This window comes from Motacilla alba, unplaced genomic scaffold (genome assembly GCF_015832195.1).
Source record: "Motacilla alba alba isolate MOTALB_02 unplaced genomic scaffold, Motacilla_alba_V1.0_pri HiC_scaffold_34, whole genome shotgun sequence".
In the NCBI taxonomy this organism is placed as follows: Eukaryota; Metazoa; Chordata; class Aves; order Passeriformes; family Motacillidae; genus Motacilla; species Motacilla alba.
The window spans coordinates 146,820-160,763 of record NW_024037436.1 but is presented as its reverse complement, the minus strand read 5'-3'; the positions used below and the strand labels follow the sequence as shown (position 1 = coordinate 160,763).

General features: G+C 52.9%; 2 protein-coding genes across 2 annotated transcripts; one reads left to right on the top strand and one right to left on the bottom strand.

Moving 5' to 3' along the window:
- Positions 1-337: 337 nt before the first annotated feature.
- LOC119696618 (class II histocompatibility antigen, B-L beta chain-like) lies at positions 338-2,870 on the top strand. The gene is made up of 5 exons (XM_038126409.1): positions 338-437; positions 764-1,033; positions 1,660-1,935; positions 2,537-2,643; positions 2,745-2,870. The coding sequence occupies exons 1-5, from the start codon at positions 353-355 to the stop codon at positions 2,751-2,753; spliced, it is 747 nt and encodes a 248-aa protein (XP_037982337.1). The 5' UTR covers positions 338-352; the 3' UTR covers positions 2,754-2,870.
- Positions 2,871-5,668: 2,798 nt separating this feature from the next.
- On the bottom strand, positions 5,669-12,885 carry LOC119696537 (zinc finger protein 184-like). Its single transcript, XM_038126280.1, has 4 exons — positions 12,813-12,885; positions 10,547-10,811; positions 10,194-10,473; positions 5,669-6,010 (listed from the first exon to the last, which is right to left on the bottom strand). Exons 1-4 carry the CDS (start codon positions 12,883-12,885, stop codon positions 5,669-5,671), a joined length of 960 nt encoding a protein of 319 aa, XP_037982208.1.
- Between the last annotated feature and the right edge of the window lie 1,059 nt (positions 12,886-13,944).

The following is a 13,944-nucleotide window of genomic DNA, read 5'->3' as shown; positions in this document are numbered from 1 at the left end:
GACCCCCATTGGGTGGGGGAAAGGTGTTGGAGAGATTTCTTTCCCCTCTCCTTGTGCTGCTGTGATTCGGTTGGTAATAAATTAACTCCCTGTGCCCAGGCCGGGTCTGTTGCGCCCGTGCTGGTGCTCGGAGCGGGACCTCTCCCGATTTTTCTTCCAGCTCCTGGGCCTCTCAGCCGTTTAGAGAGCTAATCAGAGTGCGCGGCGCTGATGACTCCCCAGGTGCCGGGCGGTCCCACAGCGCCCAGAGCTCCTCCCCTGGGCTCCACCCGCGCCCCGCCCTCGCCCCCAGCGCCCCCCGCCAGGGGAATGTGGGGAGGGGGGAGGTGTCAGACCCTGCCCGGCGCTGGCCATGGGGCGAGGGGCGGCAGCTGGGGCCCTGCTGCTGGCACTGGGGGCGCTGGGAGCTCCCCTGGCTGCGGGCGCGGAGCTCTCAGGTGAGCGGGGGTGGGGGGCGGGAAGGGAAGTGTTGGGAGGGTGGGAACGGCGGGGCGTGGAGGGAAAAGGGGGAGGTGGAACTCTCAAATTGATGTGGGGGTCGGTGCTGGCGACTGAGGAGTTATGAAAAAGGAGGAGGAAAATACGGAGAAGGGTGGGAAAGAGGAAGAGGGGCCGCGGGAAGAAAGGGCCTACAAGGGGGGGGGCACGTGGGGCACAGGGGTGCAGAGTGGGGATCCGGGGTGAGCCTCTGAGCTCTTGGTTTGCGGTGGGGTGCTGGAGGCTGCTGGTGGGGCACCCTCTGACCTGTGTCCTGCACTTACAGGAGTGTTCCAGGAGATGGTTAAGTCCGAGTGTCACTTCATTAACGGCTCCAAACGGGTGAGGTTCGTGAAGAGGTTCATCTACAACCGGGAGCAGTACGTGCACTTCGACAGCGATGTGGAGCACTTTGTGGGGGACACCCCATATGGGGAGGAGGTCGCCAGGTACTGGAACAGCGACCCGGAATGGATGGAGCACAGACGGGCTGCGGTGGACAGGCACTGCCGGCACAACTACGAGTTGTCCACCCCGTTCCTCGTGGAGCGCCGAGGTGAGCGCGGGGCAGAGCGTGTCCCCTCGGGCCCTGCCCTGGCAGCGACCCTGGGGCCCCTCAAAACCTCCCTGGGAATCACCCCAGACATGTCAGCCCTTTCTGTGCCCATCCCTGGGGCCTCTTGCCCACCCCGCAGTGTCACGGAGCTCTCCCTATGTCTCCCAGTCCATCCCAGTCTCTCCCACTCCATCCCAGTCTCTCCCAGTGCCCCACGCGTGTCCATCTCCACGGTGCGTGGAGCCGTAGCAGCCAATCAGAGCGCGTGTCTCTGATGACTCATCAGTTGCCAGGCAGATCCGCAGCGCCGAGTGCCCCGCGCTGGACTCGGCCTCCCAGCGCTGCGCTCGCCATTCCCAGTTCCTCCCAGTCTGCCACAGAAATCCATCGAGTGCTAGGCACTTCCTTCCCAGTCCCTCTCAGTTCATTCCCATTCTATTCCCAGTCCTTCTCGGTCCACTCTCAGACTTCCATCCTCTCTCCCAGTGCCCTCCCAGCATTTTCCAACCCCCTCCCAGTCCCTCTCCAATCCCTCTCAATGTTATCCGAGTCGTCGTAGTTTCCCCCCCCCCCGTGTCTCCCATTTTACTCGCATCTTATCCCAGTGTGTCCCCGCTCTCTCCCAGTGCCCCCCAGCGTGTCCATCTCGCTGGTGCCCTCGAGCTCCCAGCCCGGCCCCGGCCACCTGCTCTGCTCCGTGATGGATTTCTACCCTGCTGAGATCCAGGTGAGGTGGTTCCAGGGCCAGCAGGAGCTCTCTGTGTTGGCCACCGACATTTTCCCCAATGGGGACTGGACCCACCAGCTCCTGGTGCTGTTGGAAACACCTCCCCGGCACGGGCTCACCTACACCTGCCAGGTGGAGCACGTCAGCCTGGAGCACCCCCTGAGCCGGCACTGGGGTACGGCCCGGCCCCCACAGCACCGGGGGAGGGGGAGTGGGACTGGGGGGACTGAGCAGGGAGTTGGTAGTAGCTGTGAGTAATTGGGAGGGATTTTGAGGGAGGCATGGGGTAACTGGGAGAAGGGTTTGGATGGCCTGGGAGGGCAGAGAAGAGTTTTGGAGGATGCTGGGAAGACTGGGATGCAGTTAGGGGTTTCCTGGTGGCTTCTGAGGGGGAACATCCTGGTGGTGCTGGATGTAACTGGAAGGGAATCTGACGGAACCAGAGGGGCTGGAAGCAGGTTGGGGATGTAAAAGCGGGGTTGGGATGGGAGTTGAGTGTGCTTCAATCTACTGGCAGTGATGTTGGTGAGTCCTGGTGGGACTGGGAAGGGACTGGGAAAATGTTTGGGGGATCACTGGGAGATGGGTGTCAACTGGGAGGGGGTTTGGGGTCCTGGAGGGACAGGGAGGGGACTTGGGTGGTACTAGGGAGGTTGGATGGGGATAGGAAAGAGGTCTCGTGGTCTTGGGTGGGCTGGAGGGGTATGAGGGTGCTTGGAGGGGCTTGGAGTGCCTGTGAGAGGTTTTGGGAGTCCTGACTCCTGCACACCCCCCAGAGATGCCGCCAGATGCTGCCCACAGCAAGATGCTGATGGGGATCGGGGGCTTCGTGTTGGGCTTTGTCTTTCTGGCGCTGGGGCTCGGCTTCTACCTGTGCAAGAAGGTGAGGGGGGATCCCGGGGGTCATATCCCCCCTCCCCCAGAGCATGTGTGCTCCCCCCGGGGCCCCCCAGCCCGGTGTCACCCCCTTTTCTCTGCCCACAGAGCTCCTGAGCTGCTGGTGGCCGCAGCCCCTCCCTGTGGCCTCGGGCCCTGCCGGGACCCCCTGCTCTGTCCCCGTGCCGATTTTGGGGGGGTCGGGTGTCCCCATAGCCCTGCTGTCACTCTGCCCCCGCCCAGCTGCTCCCAGTGTTCCCAATAAAGCTTCACAGTTTGCCCCAATCCCATATATGGGGGAGCTGTGTGGAGGAATTTTGGGGAAACCCACAGGGATACTGTGATGATAGGGGGCAGAATCGGCCCCAGAGTGGATCAGGAATGGGGACTCCTGTGAGTGCCCTGTGTGTCACCCTGATCTGGGTGCTGGGAGCCCACCCCAGCTGTGGGTGAAGAGCTCTTGGGTGAGAGGGGGAGCAGCACAGGGAAAATGGGAAAGGTGTTTGAGAGAGGGGTAAGAGGAGGGGGGACGGTGGCAAAGGGGTTCCACTGGGAGTCCCTTCATGTCCCATCACTGGATCTCTTGAGCTGTTTGTTCCCTGGGGTTCTGGGAGGGGAGGGAGGGTGTAAGCCAAACCTTGCTGGGGGGGTCCCCAACCCCGCTGTCCCTCCCTGGGGGGCTGGCAGTGGGGGTGACCCCACCCAGCAGCCAGTGCTGTGGTGGCCGTGGGGCAGAGCGGGGTGGGAATGGGGGATCCAGGGTGGTCCCTTGAGCCTCCAACCTGCTGTGGGGTGCTGGGGTCTGTTGGGGGTGAGGGGAGGCACACCCTCACCTGTCTCCATTCCCACACAGGCGTGTTCCATTTGTGGGGAAAAGCCCACTGTCACTTCCCCAATGGCAATAACTGGGTGAAGTTTGTGGACAAGGAACATCCACAACTGGGAGTAATTTGGGCTCAGGAGATACCCCAAAATTTTGAGGTGGGATTGAGTTGTTTGGAGGTGGAGTTGAGCCATTTTCAGTGGGATGGAGTCATTTTGAGGCACCATCCATCCCTCTTGGCTTTTGGGGAGCAGAGCTGTGAGGGACTGAAATGTCCTGGGTTAACGGCTCGAACCGTTGGCAAAAGCAGAGGGGGCTTTGCTGGCCATGGGCATGGGAAGTGTCCAGGGGCAGAGGGGGTGAACATCCAGCCCCGGACAGGACGAGCTGGGCTGGGAGCCAGGGAAGGGAAGAGGCCTATCAGAAGCAGATGCTGCCAGGTGGGACAGTGTCGGCGATGGACAGAGACGGAGAAGACTGATTCAGTGATCAGAATCCGATTTTATTGTGGGATTCAAATGCTTATACACTATTTCAAGGAGACTAGTAACGTGTACTCCAATGATTAGGTTACAATCACATACACGAACTTATGCATATAACATCTCGTGCTTGCAGAGTTTAATGGGATTTTCTTTTTCCGGTTAACCCGTTCAATTGAATCATCTTGCAATCTAGGTCTAATTTTCAAAGTTCCGTTTGCTTTTGCCAAGGAATCCTGTTATCAAATCTCTTATGTTAACCAGGTCCAAAGTCCATCACCTATCTTGTGTCCCCCAACATTCCTGGCTTTGGACCAGGGCAGTGCTCTCCCTTACACAACTGGCTCAGCTCTGGAAACTCCCCTGGGGAAGGCCCAGGACATTAACACTGGGGGCTGGAGGTTTTCATCCCTTCACATGGGCCATACCTGGCTCAACTGCACTGCTGGGAGAGACAGGGCTACATCTCAGAAGGGGCCATAAACCATCAGAGCCCCCCAAAGTGCCCTGGGATCCAAGTGTGACATCAGACAGTGTAAAACTCCCCACAGAGGAGGTACCTGGGCATTCACCTACAGAACTTGGTGTTTCTGGGGCTTTCCCAACCCCCAAGGGCTCCATCCTGGGACCATCACTTAGACCAAGGACAAGGACATTGCAACAATCTGTTTTTGTTGCTGGATCCAGGGCTGGTGACTGTGTATCTTTCTACTCTTATACTTCCTTTATTTTCCATTATAAGTTTTCCTAAGTATTATTTTAATGCTTCTATATTGCTAGAGATGGTAACCAAAAGGGTTCCAAACCTACTTTTCATGGCAAAGAAATTATTCGAAGATAAACCCAACAGAGATATATTTATAAACACAGATCATTCACTGTTGTTTCACTTTAATCTGTGCTAGCGGATCCATGAACCAGAACCTGGGTTACCCTCGCCTTCAGGAGTGGATCAGAACAGGAGCCAGACATGGGGGAAGCTTCTGGAAGCTCCTCACAGAAGCCACCCCTGGAGCACCCATGTTTCCAACACCTGATCACACAAACCCAATACACTGCCCAACGTGAATTACCAGGAACACCTGATCACACAAACCCAATACACTGCCCAACGTGAATTACCAGGAACACCTGATCACACAAACCCAATACACTGCCCAACATGAATTACCAGGAACACCTGATCACACAAACCCAATACACTGCCCAACGTGAATTACCAGGAACACCTGATCACACAAACCCAATACACTGCCCAACATGAATTACCAGGAACATGAGTCACTAGGTGTCTGCCCAACGGAGCTCACTGTGGATCATCCAACGTAGGACCTCAAATGGGTAATGGAGTTGGAGCAGCGTTTGAAGCCCTTCCCATACTTGGGGTACTCACAGGGGTTCCCTTTCCAGTGAATCCATTGGTGTAAGGTCAAGGTAGAGCTCTGGGTGAAGCTTTTCCCACAGTCAGGACACTCCTAGGGCTGTTCCCCAGTGTGGATATTCTGGTGGTGAATCAGGTGGGAGCTCTGGCTGAAGTTCCTCCCACACTCCCCACACTTGTAGAGCCATTCCCTGGAGTGCAGGCACTGGTGGCTGATGAGGTTAGAGTGGTCACTGAAGCTTTTCACACATCCCCTACACCTGTAGGGCCGTTCTCCCGTGTGAATTATCTGATGGTAGATCAAACAGGAGCTCTGGCTAGAGCTCTTCCCATATTCCAAGCACTTCTAAGGCCGTTCCTCCATGTGGATCTTCTGGTGCCAGATCAGGTAGCAGCTCCATCTGAAGCTCTTGCCACATTCCAAGGACCTGTAGCACATCTCCCCAATGTGAAACCACTCAAGGACCACCAGGCCATATCTCTGGATGAAGCTTTGGCCACCTTCCTGACACAGGATAGGTCTTTCCTCCTTGGAGCTCCACTGTGGGCTGTGTTTGGAGACCCTTCTCATGGGATACCACTGTAGCTTCTCCTCCCCATTGTATTCTTGTGCCATGGAGTCACTCAAAATGGCCTCTTCCATGAGGTTCTGATGCAGGGATTTGTCCTCCCTAGTCTCTGTCAGTGCCTGGCGAAGGGCAGAGAGGAGAGAAAGGAGAGGAATGAAGGAGGGAGGGAGGGAGGGGTGGGGGGGGATGGGACGGGATGGGATGGGATGGGATGGGATTTGCCTCCATGCAAGAGGGAAGGGGAAGGACATCCCCCAAATCCATCCCTGGCAGGACAACATTGGCAGCCAGGTTGTTCTGCAGCCAGGGGCGATGCTGGGCTGGGAGATGGAGCAGGAGAGAGGGAAAGGGGCAGTGACTTCTTTCTCACCTGCCTGTCTGTCCCAGTCTGGTGTCTCCACTTTGGTTTCCCTCTGTCTGGCCTGCTGGAGATCTCATGTATATTGGGGATCCCCCATCTCCAGGGTTCCTCACTTTCAAGACTGCTGGGGGTCCTGGGAATCCCTGGGTTCAGCCCTTTCCAGGATCTCTCCTTCTCCCAGATTACCCCTCACTTTTGCCCCCCTCTGGGCTGTCAGGGGTCCCTTAGTTCCAGTATTGCTTTGTCATGGCAATGGTCCCGTGAACGAGGAATAATTACCATTGACTCCATGATTGCAGAAGGCTGATCAATTGCTTTATTAAGCTATACTACATTATATGATACTCTTAAGAAACTCGTAACCCTTACTGCCTGTCCAATACAGCTTTAACCTAATTGCTCAATCAATCCAAACACCATCCAGTGTCCAGTTAAGAAACCACCCTTTGGTAAACAATCTCCATAACACATTCCACATGTGCACAACAACAGATGCAGCAAATTGAGATGAGAATTGTTTCTCATTCTCTTCTCTGAACTTTCTCACAGCTTCTCACAGCTTTCCAGGAAAATCCTGGGAGAGAACTATGTCTCTCTGTTCAGAGGGTATGTGATTACCACATTGCCTCTCTCAGTTTTCCCCTCTCCAGGGGTCCTGGCTTTGCCCCAACCCTGGCTCTCCTGAGGAGTCCCCAGAAAGGGAGTTCCTGGTCCCCCTGCCCTGGTACTGGCTGATCGCCACATAGCTCCAGGGATTCCACATCCACTGCCAACCACCACAGCTCGGCTGGCAGCAGCCACCAGGAGTCCCCAGACAAATATCTCTGAAATCCCCCCAGTATCCCCCAAGGGGCATTTGCAGATCAGCTTTGGAGTTCTGCAAAATCCAGATATCGCCTCATAAAAAACAAATACGGAGAGACACCCCCCACTCCTCCTGGATATTTGAGGCAAGCTCCCCCTCCCCTGTCACCTGTGGGAGGTGAGGGGGGATGATGCTCCCAGGCTGGGGAGGGCTGCAGATACGGGCAGTGATGGATCCATGAGCTTCCTGCTATTCCTCCTCCCTTTCCTCCTCCTCCCTAATTCCATCTCCTTTTCCTCCTATTTCAATTAGTACAATTACAATTCAATAATGCAATTCTACTTCTCCAAGGCCCATGGATGTCTTTCACAGTGATGGACTGGAGTGAAGACCAAAATTTCAGACACAATGGGGTGGAAACTCCTCAAAAAATTCTCTTCCACCCACCCAACCCAACTCCATGGATACTCACACAACGCCAACATGTAAATACTTTTGCTTTGGCCTTAATTTTCTTTTGATTCCATTTCATCCCTTTAAAACACCTGAAAGTGGGGTAAAAATAAAGAAGTTGAAAGAAGACAGGTAAAACCCTCCCATTTTACTGCTTTTTGGGGGAGAATTTGGAGTTCAGGGGGATATTCCGGAGGATTTGGGGATTCCGTGGGTATGTTGGAGTCTTTTGCATCAATGTGCACAGCAAAAGCCAAGAGGGATTGACCAATCATCTTAAAATAACACAATCACACTAAAAATGGCTCCGTGTCCCCCCCTTTACCCCCCCAGATCTCTTCATACAAACCCCAATGGCTTAATTCCACTTTCAAAACATCTTAATTTGAGTGAAGCCTCTGGGCAAAGTTTGAACAGACACAGGGTTTCTCCCCAACATGGATCCTACAGTGGGAGATCAAGTCTGTGCTCTGGCCAAAGCTCTTCCCACATGGCTCTTGCCATGATGAATCCTTGGGTGGGAGCTGAGGTTGGAGCTGTCACTGAAGCTCTTCCAACACTCAGGGCAGGTGAGAGGTCACTCTTGGGTGGGTGATGGATCAGGTTGTGTAAGGACCTGAGGAGCAGAGCTGCCCATCTCAAACACTGCCACGGCCACAGAAGGGCTTTGCCATGAGATAAGCACACAAGGGAGTAACAGGAAGGTGCTGACTCCAGACCTGGCGGAGGCAAGGTTTGGGTGCCACATGCTGGGAAATGCATGCCCACAAAAATTCCCACTGTGGCAAAGTGTGTAAAGAAGCAACTGCTCATATGCACATCACTGGTCAAACGAAGTTCACCCCAAGTTACAGACGCACTGGCAGCTGCCACCACCAATGACCACTGAATCCTCCCTCCCCCAATATTCCGATATTCCTCAGTGGATACCTGGCACTTGGACTGTAGGTAAGATCAAGGTGGGACAATTGTCCAGGTGTTATCTCAGGCCTGGGGGAGATTAACAAAGCTGGAGGAGGAGAATGTATCGCTGAGAATGGACACAAAGATTGCAGAATTTATAGGCCACAAGGAAAGCCCAATCCAACAACTGTGTGAAATCAGCTCTGACTGGGTCAAAGGTAATTCTGGCGGGGCAGACAGTGACCACTGACTCACAGCCACCAACCCCAGAAACAACCAACTCAAAAGAATAGAAACTCTAAGCATGCAGAGTAACAAATGCAGTCTTCCTAATGAATTTCTGTTCTGCCAGTTGATGGGGTCAGCACAAAAGATACAACTTTAAAAAATAAGCATAATTTTCTATAGTTCAAAAGAGAAAAGAATTAAAAAAGGATAAGTAATGCAAACAATTAGTACAAAAGATTGCCTATAGTGATTAATAGAGATCCTTGAATGACTGACCCTGTGGAAAGGTGACCCACATTGCAGCAGTTTGGGGAGGACTGTTGCAGCTGTGATGGACTCATGTTGCAGCAGTTTGCAGACAGCTGTTGCCCATGGGATGGACTCACTCTGGAGAAGTTTATGGAGAACTGTCTCCTGTGGTAGGGACCTCAGAGAAGCAGAGGAACAGCTCCTCTCCCTGAGCAGTGGGAGAAGCCACAGATGATGGACTGACTGTAACCCCCATTCCCTGTCTCCTTGTGCTGCTGGGATAGAGCTGGGAAGGAGGGAGGGTTGGAGGGAAGATGGTTTTAAGGGCTTATCTTATTTATTATCCTGCTCTGATTTTGTTAGTTCATTTTGTATCTCAAAACTGAGCCTGTTTTGCCTGTGATGGTGTTTGGTGAGGGATGACTCTCCCGGTCCTTATCCCAACACTTTGTTAGATATTTCCTCTCACCTGTCCGACTGTGGAGGGGAGAGAGTAAGTGGCTTTCGTGGATGTGTGGCATGGGGCCAGCATCAACCCACAACATTTGGGTTCTACCCAAAGCCTGGTCAGGGCTCAAGAAGGAATCAAGGGAGTTGGCTTTGATGATGTACCTCCAAACGAGGCCACATATCTGATTTCATTGCTTTGACTGTACCCAAAACGTGGAAAGATAAATACACTTGTATCACATTACATATTTCACTATTTATCATTGAAATTTCACTAATTAGCAGATGCAAACATCATATAATGTTTGGTTGGAAGGTTCATCTAGAGATCGGCTTTGGCACAGGGCCTGTTGTTCAGGCTTCAGTACTTAAATTTCCTATGTCAGTCCCCATCCTGATAGAAGTTTTCCCCTGCATTCATCCAGGTGCCTCAGGGAACCAGGAGGAGGTGAAGACCACCAGCCAGGTGTCTTCCCAATGTGGATCATGTGAAACATAGGTCACCAGGTTCTCACTCAACATGGATCACCAGGAATGTGGATCACCATGTTTTTGCACAATATGGGTCACTGTGGATAATGCAACATGAGTCCTCTAGTGAGTGATGGAGCAGGAGATAAAACTCTTCCTGAAGTTAGGGTACCTGTAGGGCTTCCCCTACTCATGGGTCCATTGGTGTGAAATCAAGGCAGAGCTGTAGGAGAAGCTCTTCCCACACTCAGGACATTCATAGGGCTTCTCCCTGGTGTGGATGTGCTGGTGGGTGATGAGGGTGGAGTTGTGTTTGAAGCCCTTCCCACAGTCAGGGCAGCAGAAGGACCTCTCCCTCTGTGTGTGTTTGCTCATGCATGACCAGATGGAAGTACCTCCGAAAACTCTTCCCACACTCAGGATACTTGTAGGGCCGTTCCTCACTGTGGATCTTCTGGTAGTAGATCAGGTGGGATCTGAAGCTGAATGTCTTTCTGCAGGTGGGGCACTGGTAGGGCCACTCCCCAGTGTGGACAAGCTGGTGGGAGAGGAGGTTGGAACTCCAGCTGAAGCTCTTCCTATGTTCCTCGCACTTGTAGGACTGCTCCCCAGTGTGCAGGCTCCGGTGGATGATGAGGTTGGAGCCGTCACTGAAGTCCTTCCTACATTTCAGGCACTTGTATGGCTGTTCTCAGGTGTGATCTCTGCCTGAAACTCTTCCCACATTCCAAGCACCTGTAGTGCTTCTCGTCAATATGATGCTGCTTGTAGACCACTAGGTCCGAGTTCTGGCTGAAGCTCTGGCTGCCTTCCTGGCACAGGGTGGGTCTTTCCTCCTTGGAGCACCCTGGGCTGGGTTTGGAGCCCTTCCTCATGGGATATCTCTGGGGTGTTTCCTCCCTGTTGGATTCCTGCACAGTGGAGGCACTCAAAATGTCCTCTTCTGCAATGTTCTGCCAGGGGAGTTTCTTCTCCCTGGTCTCTGCCTGCAGCTCAGTGCCTGGAGGGGAGGAAGGACAAGGAGAGGATGGAATTTGCCTCTGTGCCAGAGGGAAGGGGAAGGACTTCCCCCAAATCCATCAGGATGGCGTCAGCAGCAAGGTTGTCCTGCAGCCAGGGGAGATGGAGCTGGGAGATGGAGCAGAGGAGAGGGAGGAAGGGGCAGTGACTTCCTCCTCACCTGCCTCAGTGTCCTGGTATTGCAAAAATCACGGGTGACTCCAGGCCCCGGATGAGGGGAGAGAAAAATGATGAGGCATCTGACGCCATCTTCAGAAGGCTGATGAAGTACTTTATTCTGTAAACCTACAATTGAATCTGCCATGCACTCACAAGCTCAACTGCACTCATCCATGACTGTCGCTGACTGCGTTGAGATTGCCAGCCGACAATCTCGACACAGACACACTCTTGGCCTTGATTGGCCAAGGGAAGAAAACATCCTCACTTTGGGTAAACAATCTCCACATTCCATTCTACTTTGGCACAACACAGGCCCAGCAAGTGATAAGAACTGTGTTTCTCTTTCTCTGTTTTTCAGAGAATGTGAGTCCCAGCTATGTTCCTGGGAAAAGCTGTGCCTTGCTTTTCTCCATGAGGAGAAATGTGGTAACATCCTGGGGCATCTTCCTCTTTCTTACAGCCTTCTTCTCCATCTAGCCAAGGCTTAGAAATGATAAATCCTGGTTTTGGGGGAAAACAAGGTATGGGACTGTTGTGTAACAAAGTGTGACTGTGTTGGGTTGGGGTTTCCTCCTGTCCAAATCCATTTCCATAAGTCACCAGGTATCCTGTGTCCACACAAACCTCCAAAACAAGAGGCAGACCTAAAACCTCTCCTATGAGAAAAAAAGAGCACTGGTGAGTTTTTCAAGAAGCAAGAGCATACGCAGCTGACTGTGCTTGTGAATGAGCAGCTGCTGGATTTTTGCAGTTCCCTTCAGTGTGCACAAAAGCCTGGTGCTCTGCTGCTTCATTCTTCACCTTCTGTGATCTGCACAGGACTGAAGCTGAGTGAGGCTATACAGCTTTGCCAGTTTTCAGTATCGTGCTACACGTATGCACTGTGACATCTCTCAGGATCTTTTGCCTTTGTGAGGCTGTAATGTGCCTGCTGGTACAAAGACCTTTCTATGGTTTCCTGACTTTGGGGTTCTGGGGATATCGTCTATACAGGATGCTGGGGGTCCTGCATGTATTTAAAGTTAGATCTCTGCAGGGTCCCCAGCCTCTTCAGGCTCCGTGTGTTCCTGGAAATTTCAGGTGTCTTCCCTCTATGGTCTTCCCACTTTGGGGTTTTTGAGGTTTCCCTTCTCTGGGCTGCTTGGGGGTACCATGGGTCCAGGTGGTTCCCCTTCTCTGAGGTCCAGCTTATGAATGCCCAGGGTTTTGGGCATCCCAGGGGTTCTCTCTCTCCTGACTGTGTGCCATGGATCCCCCTTCTCTATGCTATTGGGGGTCCTGGCTTCCCTCCTACATTAGTTATCTCTCCTCCTATCAAGACTGCCTTGGGTCCTCCCTCTTAGGATCCTGGTTTCAGGGCCCTGGGGCTCCTCCTACTTTCTCCTGCCCCTCCAGCTTTCTGGGGGTCCCCCAGTACCAGTTCTGCCCCTCTCCCCACACTGGGGATTCTGTGTTTCACCCTAGCCTGGCTCTCCCTGGTCTCCAATACTGCTGTCCTCGCCAGCACCCCTCAATGCTTCCACATGGCTCCGGGAACCTCACACTGCACCACCCATCACAGGGACTCTGCCGGGGACCCCCAATATCCCACTAAGGAGAATTTGCAGCTCAGCCTTGAAGTCCCGCAAACTGAAAATATTCTACTCTGCTCAAAAAAGAGTCCCAGTGACACCCCAAGTTATTTGGGCCGAGCTCCTCTTCCCTGGTTACTGGCAGAACGCAGGAAGGGAGAAATCCCTAGGGGCAAGCTGGGCTGCAGAAACAGTGACCACTGTAAGACTACTCCTTTTCCCTCTTCCTCCTCCTCGTCTCTCCCTACTCGCCCTCTTCCTCCTCCTTGATCCCGCTTTTTTCTCCTTCTTTGTCCATCCTTTCTCTTGCTCCTTCTTCATCCCTCCTTCTCCATCCCTTCTCCTCCTCCCCCCACAACCAGTACAAACACTGCCTGGAGCAGCTCCTGCCCCTCCTGCACTGCCTTGTATGTTGGCAGAGCTGTTCCCTTGGTCTCCAATGTTTTAAGGTCACTTAAAGAATCAACAGAAAACCCATCAGCAAAAACAGGCCTCGTATAAAAACAACCCTACAAAAAGTTCCTTGGCAAGGTTCACTATGCCACTTACTGGATGCCTAAAGTACTCTGAGAAACAGCAAAAATCAAAAATCAATAAACCAAATGGAAATAAACCCAAAACCATTTTACTGGATGCTGGGGGTTGAGGAGGGGGGGTGGCAGAATGGGAAAGAGGAGCAGGGGAGTGAAAAGGATAGAAAAAGGTAAGGATGAAAAGGAATATGGAAGACCCCACTGTTGAGTCACAAGGGTCAGAGTAGACACCTGTGCAGAACTGAGCCTGGATTTCAACAGTTTATGCTTAAAGGCCCTATAGCACTTCACTTAAACTGAACAGCACTTAACTGAAACTTGAACAGTAACTTCACATAGAATTTATTACACCACAACAAGAACATACCCACAGGCCCAACCGACTTACATCTCTTAAGTACTTCCGACTCCAGGAGAGCAGCATTCCCAGGACGTTTGCTATGGCATATTCAGCATCACACACGTATGGACAGAAGGACTCTGTACGAGGTCCCTGTGGGAAATTCCCCTGGAATCCAGTGGAATTCTCCCTTCAGTTGCCTTTGTATCTTCCCACCAGGTGCAGGGCAGAGCCTCGAGGAGTGGGGGGGCTCAGCCCAGGACCCCCCCAGCAAACAGGAGAGTTCACAGCTCACAGAGGCCCCAGCACAGGGAGATCACTGTTGCAGCTGCTGCAGCCCCAGAGAGTTCCAAGGGTGTAACATGGAGTCGGTGGTCAGAGACACACTTTGGAGTTACAAGTGGCAATAATAGAGAGAGCTTTATTGTTTGAACCCAGCTTTATATAGGGGGTTTGAAAATGCCCCAGTCTAAACCGCTCATTGGTCTGATCTTAACACCTCTCAGT

What these genes read in the sequence shown, in the direction of transcription:
- LOC119696537 (XM_038126280.1), bottom strand. Translation starts at nt 12,885, where the DNA reads ATGAAGAAGGAGCAAGAGAAAGGATGGACAAAGAAGGAGAAAAAAGCG. An exon ending in AAGGAGGAGGAAGAGGGCGA is followed by an intron (nt 10,812 to 12,812) that starts GTAGGGAGAGAC and finishes CCTCCCCTCCAG; the next exon opens with GCACTGAGCTGCAGGCAGAG. An exon ending in TTCGGAGGTACTTCCATCTG is followed by an intron (nt 6,011 to 10,193) that starts GTCATGCATGAG and finishes GCCCTTCGCCAG; the next exon opens with GCACTGACAGAGACTAGGGA.
- LOC119696618 (XM_038126409.1), top strand. Translation starts at nt 353, where the DNA reads ATGGGGCGAGGGGCGGCAGCTGGGGCCCTGCTGCTGGCACTGGGGGCG. An exon ending in GTTCCTCGTGGAGCGCCGAG is followed by an intron (nt 1,034 to 1,659) that starts GTGAGCGCGGGG and finishes GCTCTCTCCCAG; the next exon opens with TGCCCCCCAGCGTGTCCATC. An exon ending in CCCCCTGAGCCGGCACTGGG is followed by an intron (nt 1,936 to 2,536) that starts GTACGGCCCGGC and finishes CACACCCCCCAG; the next exon opens with AGATGCCGCCAGATGCTGCC.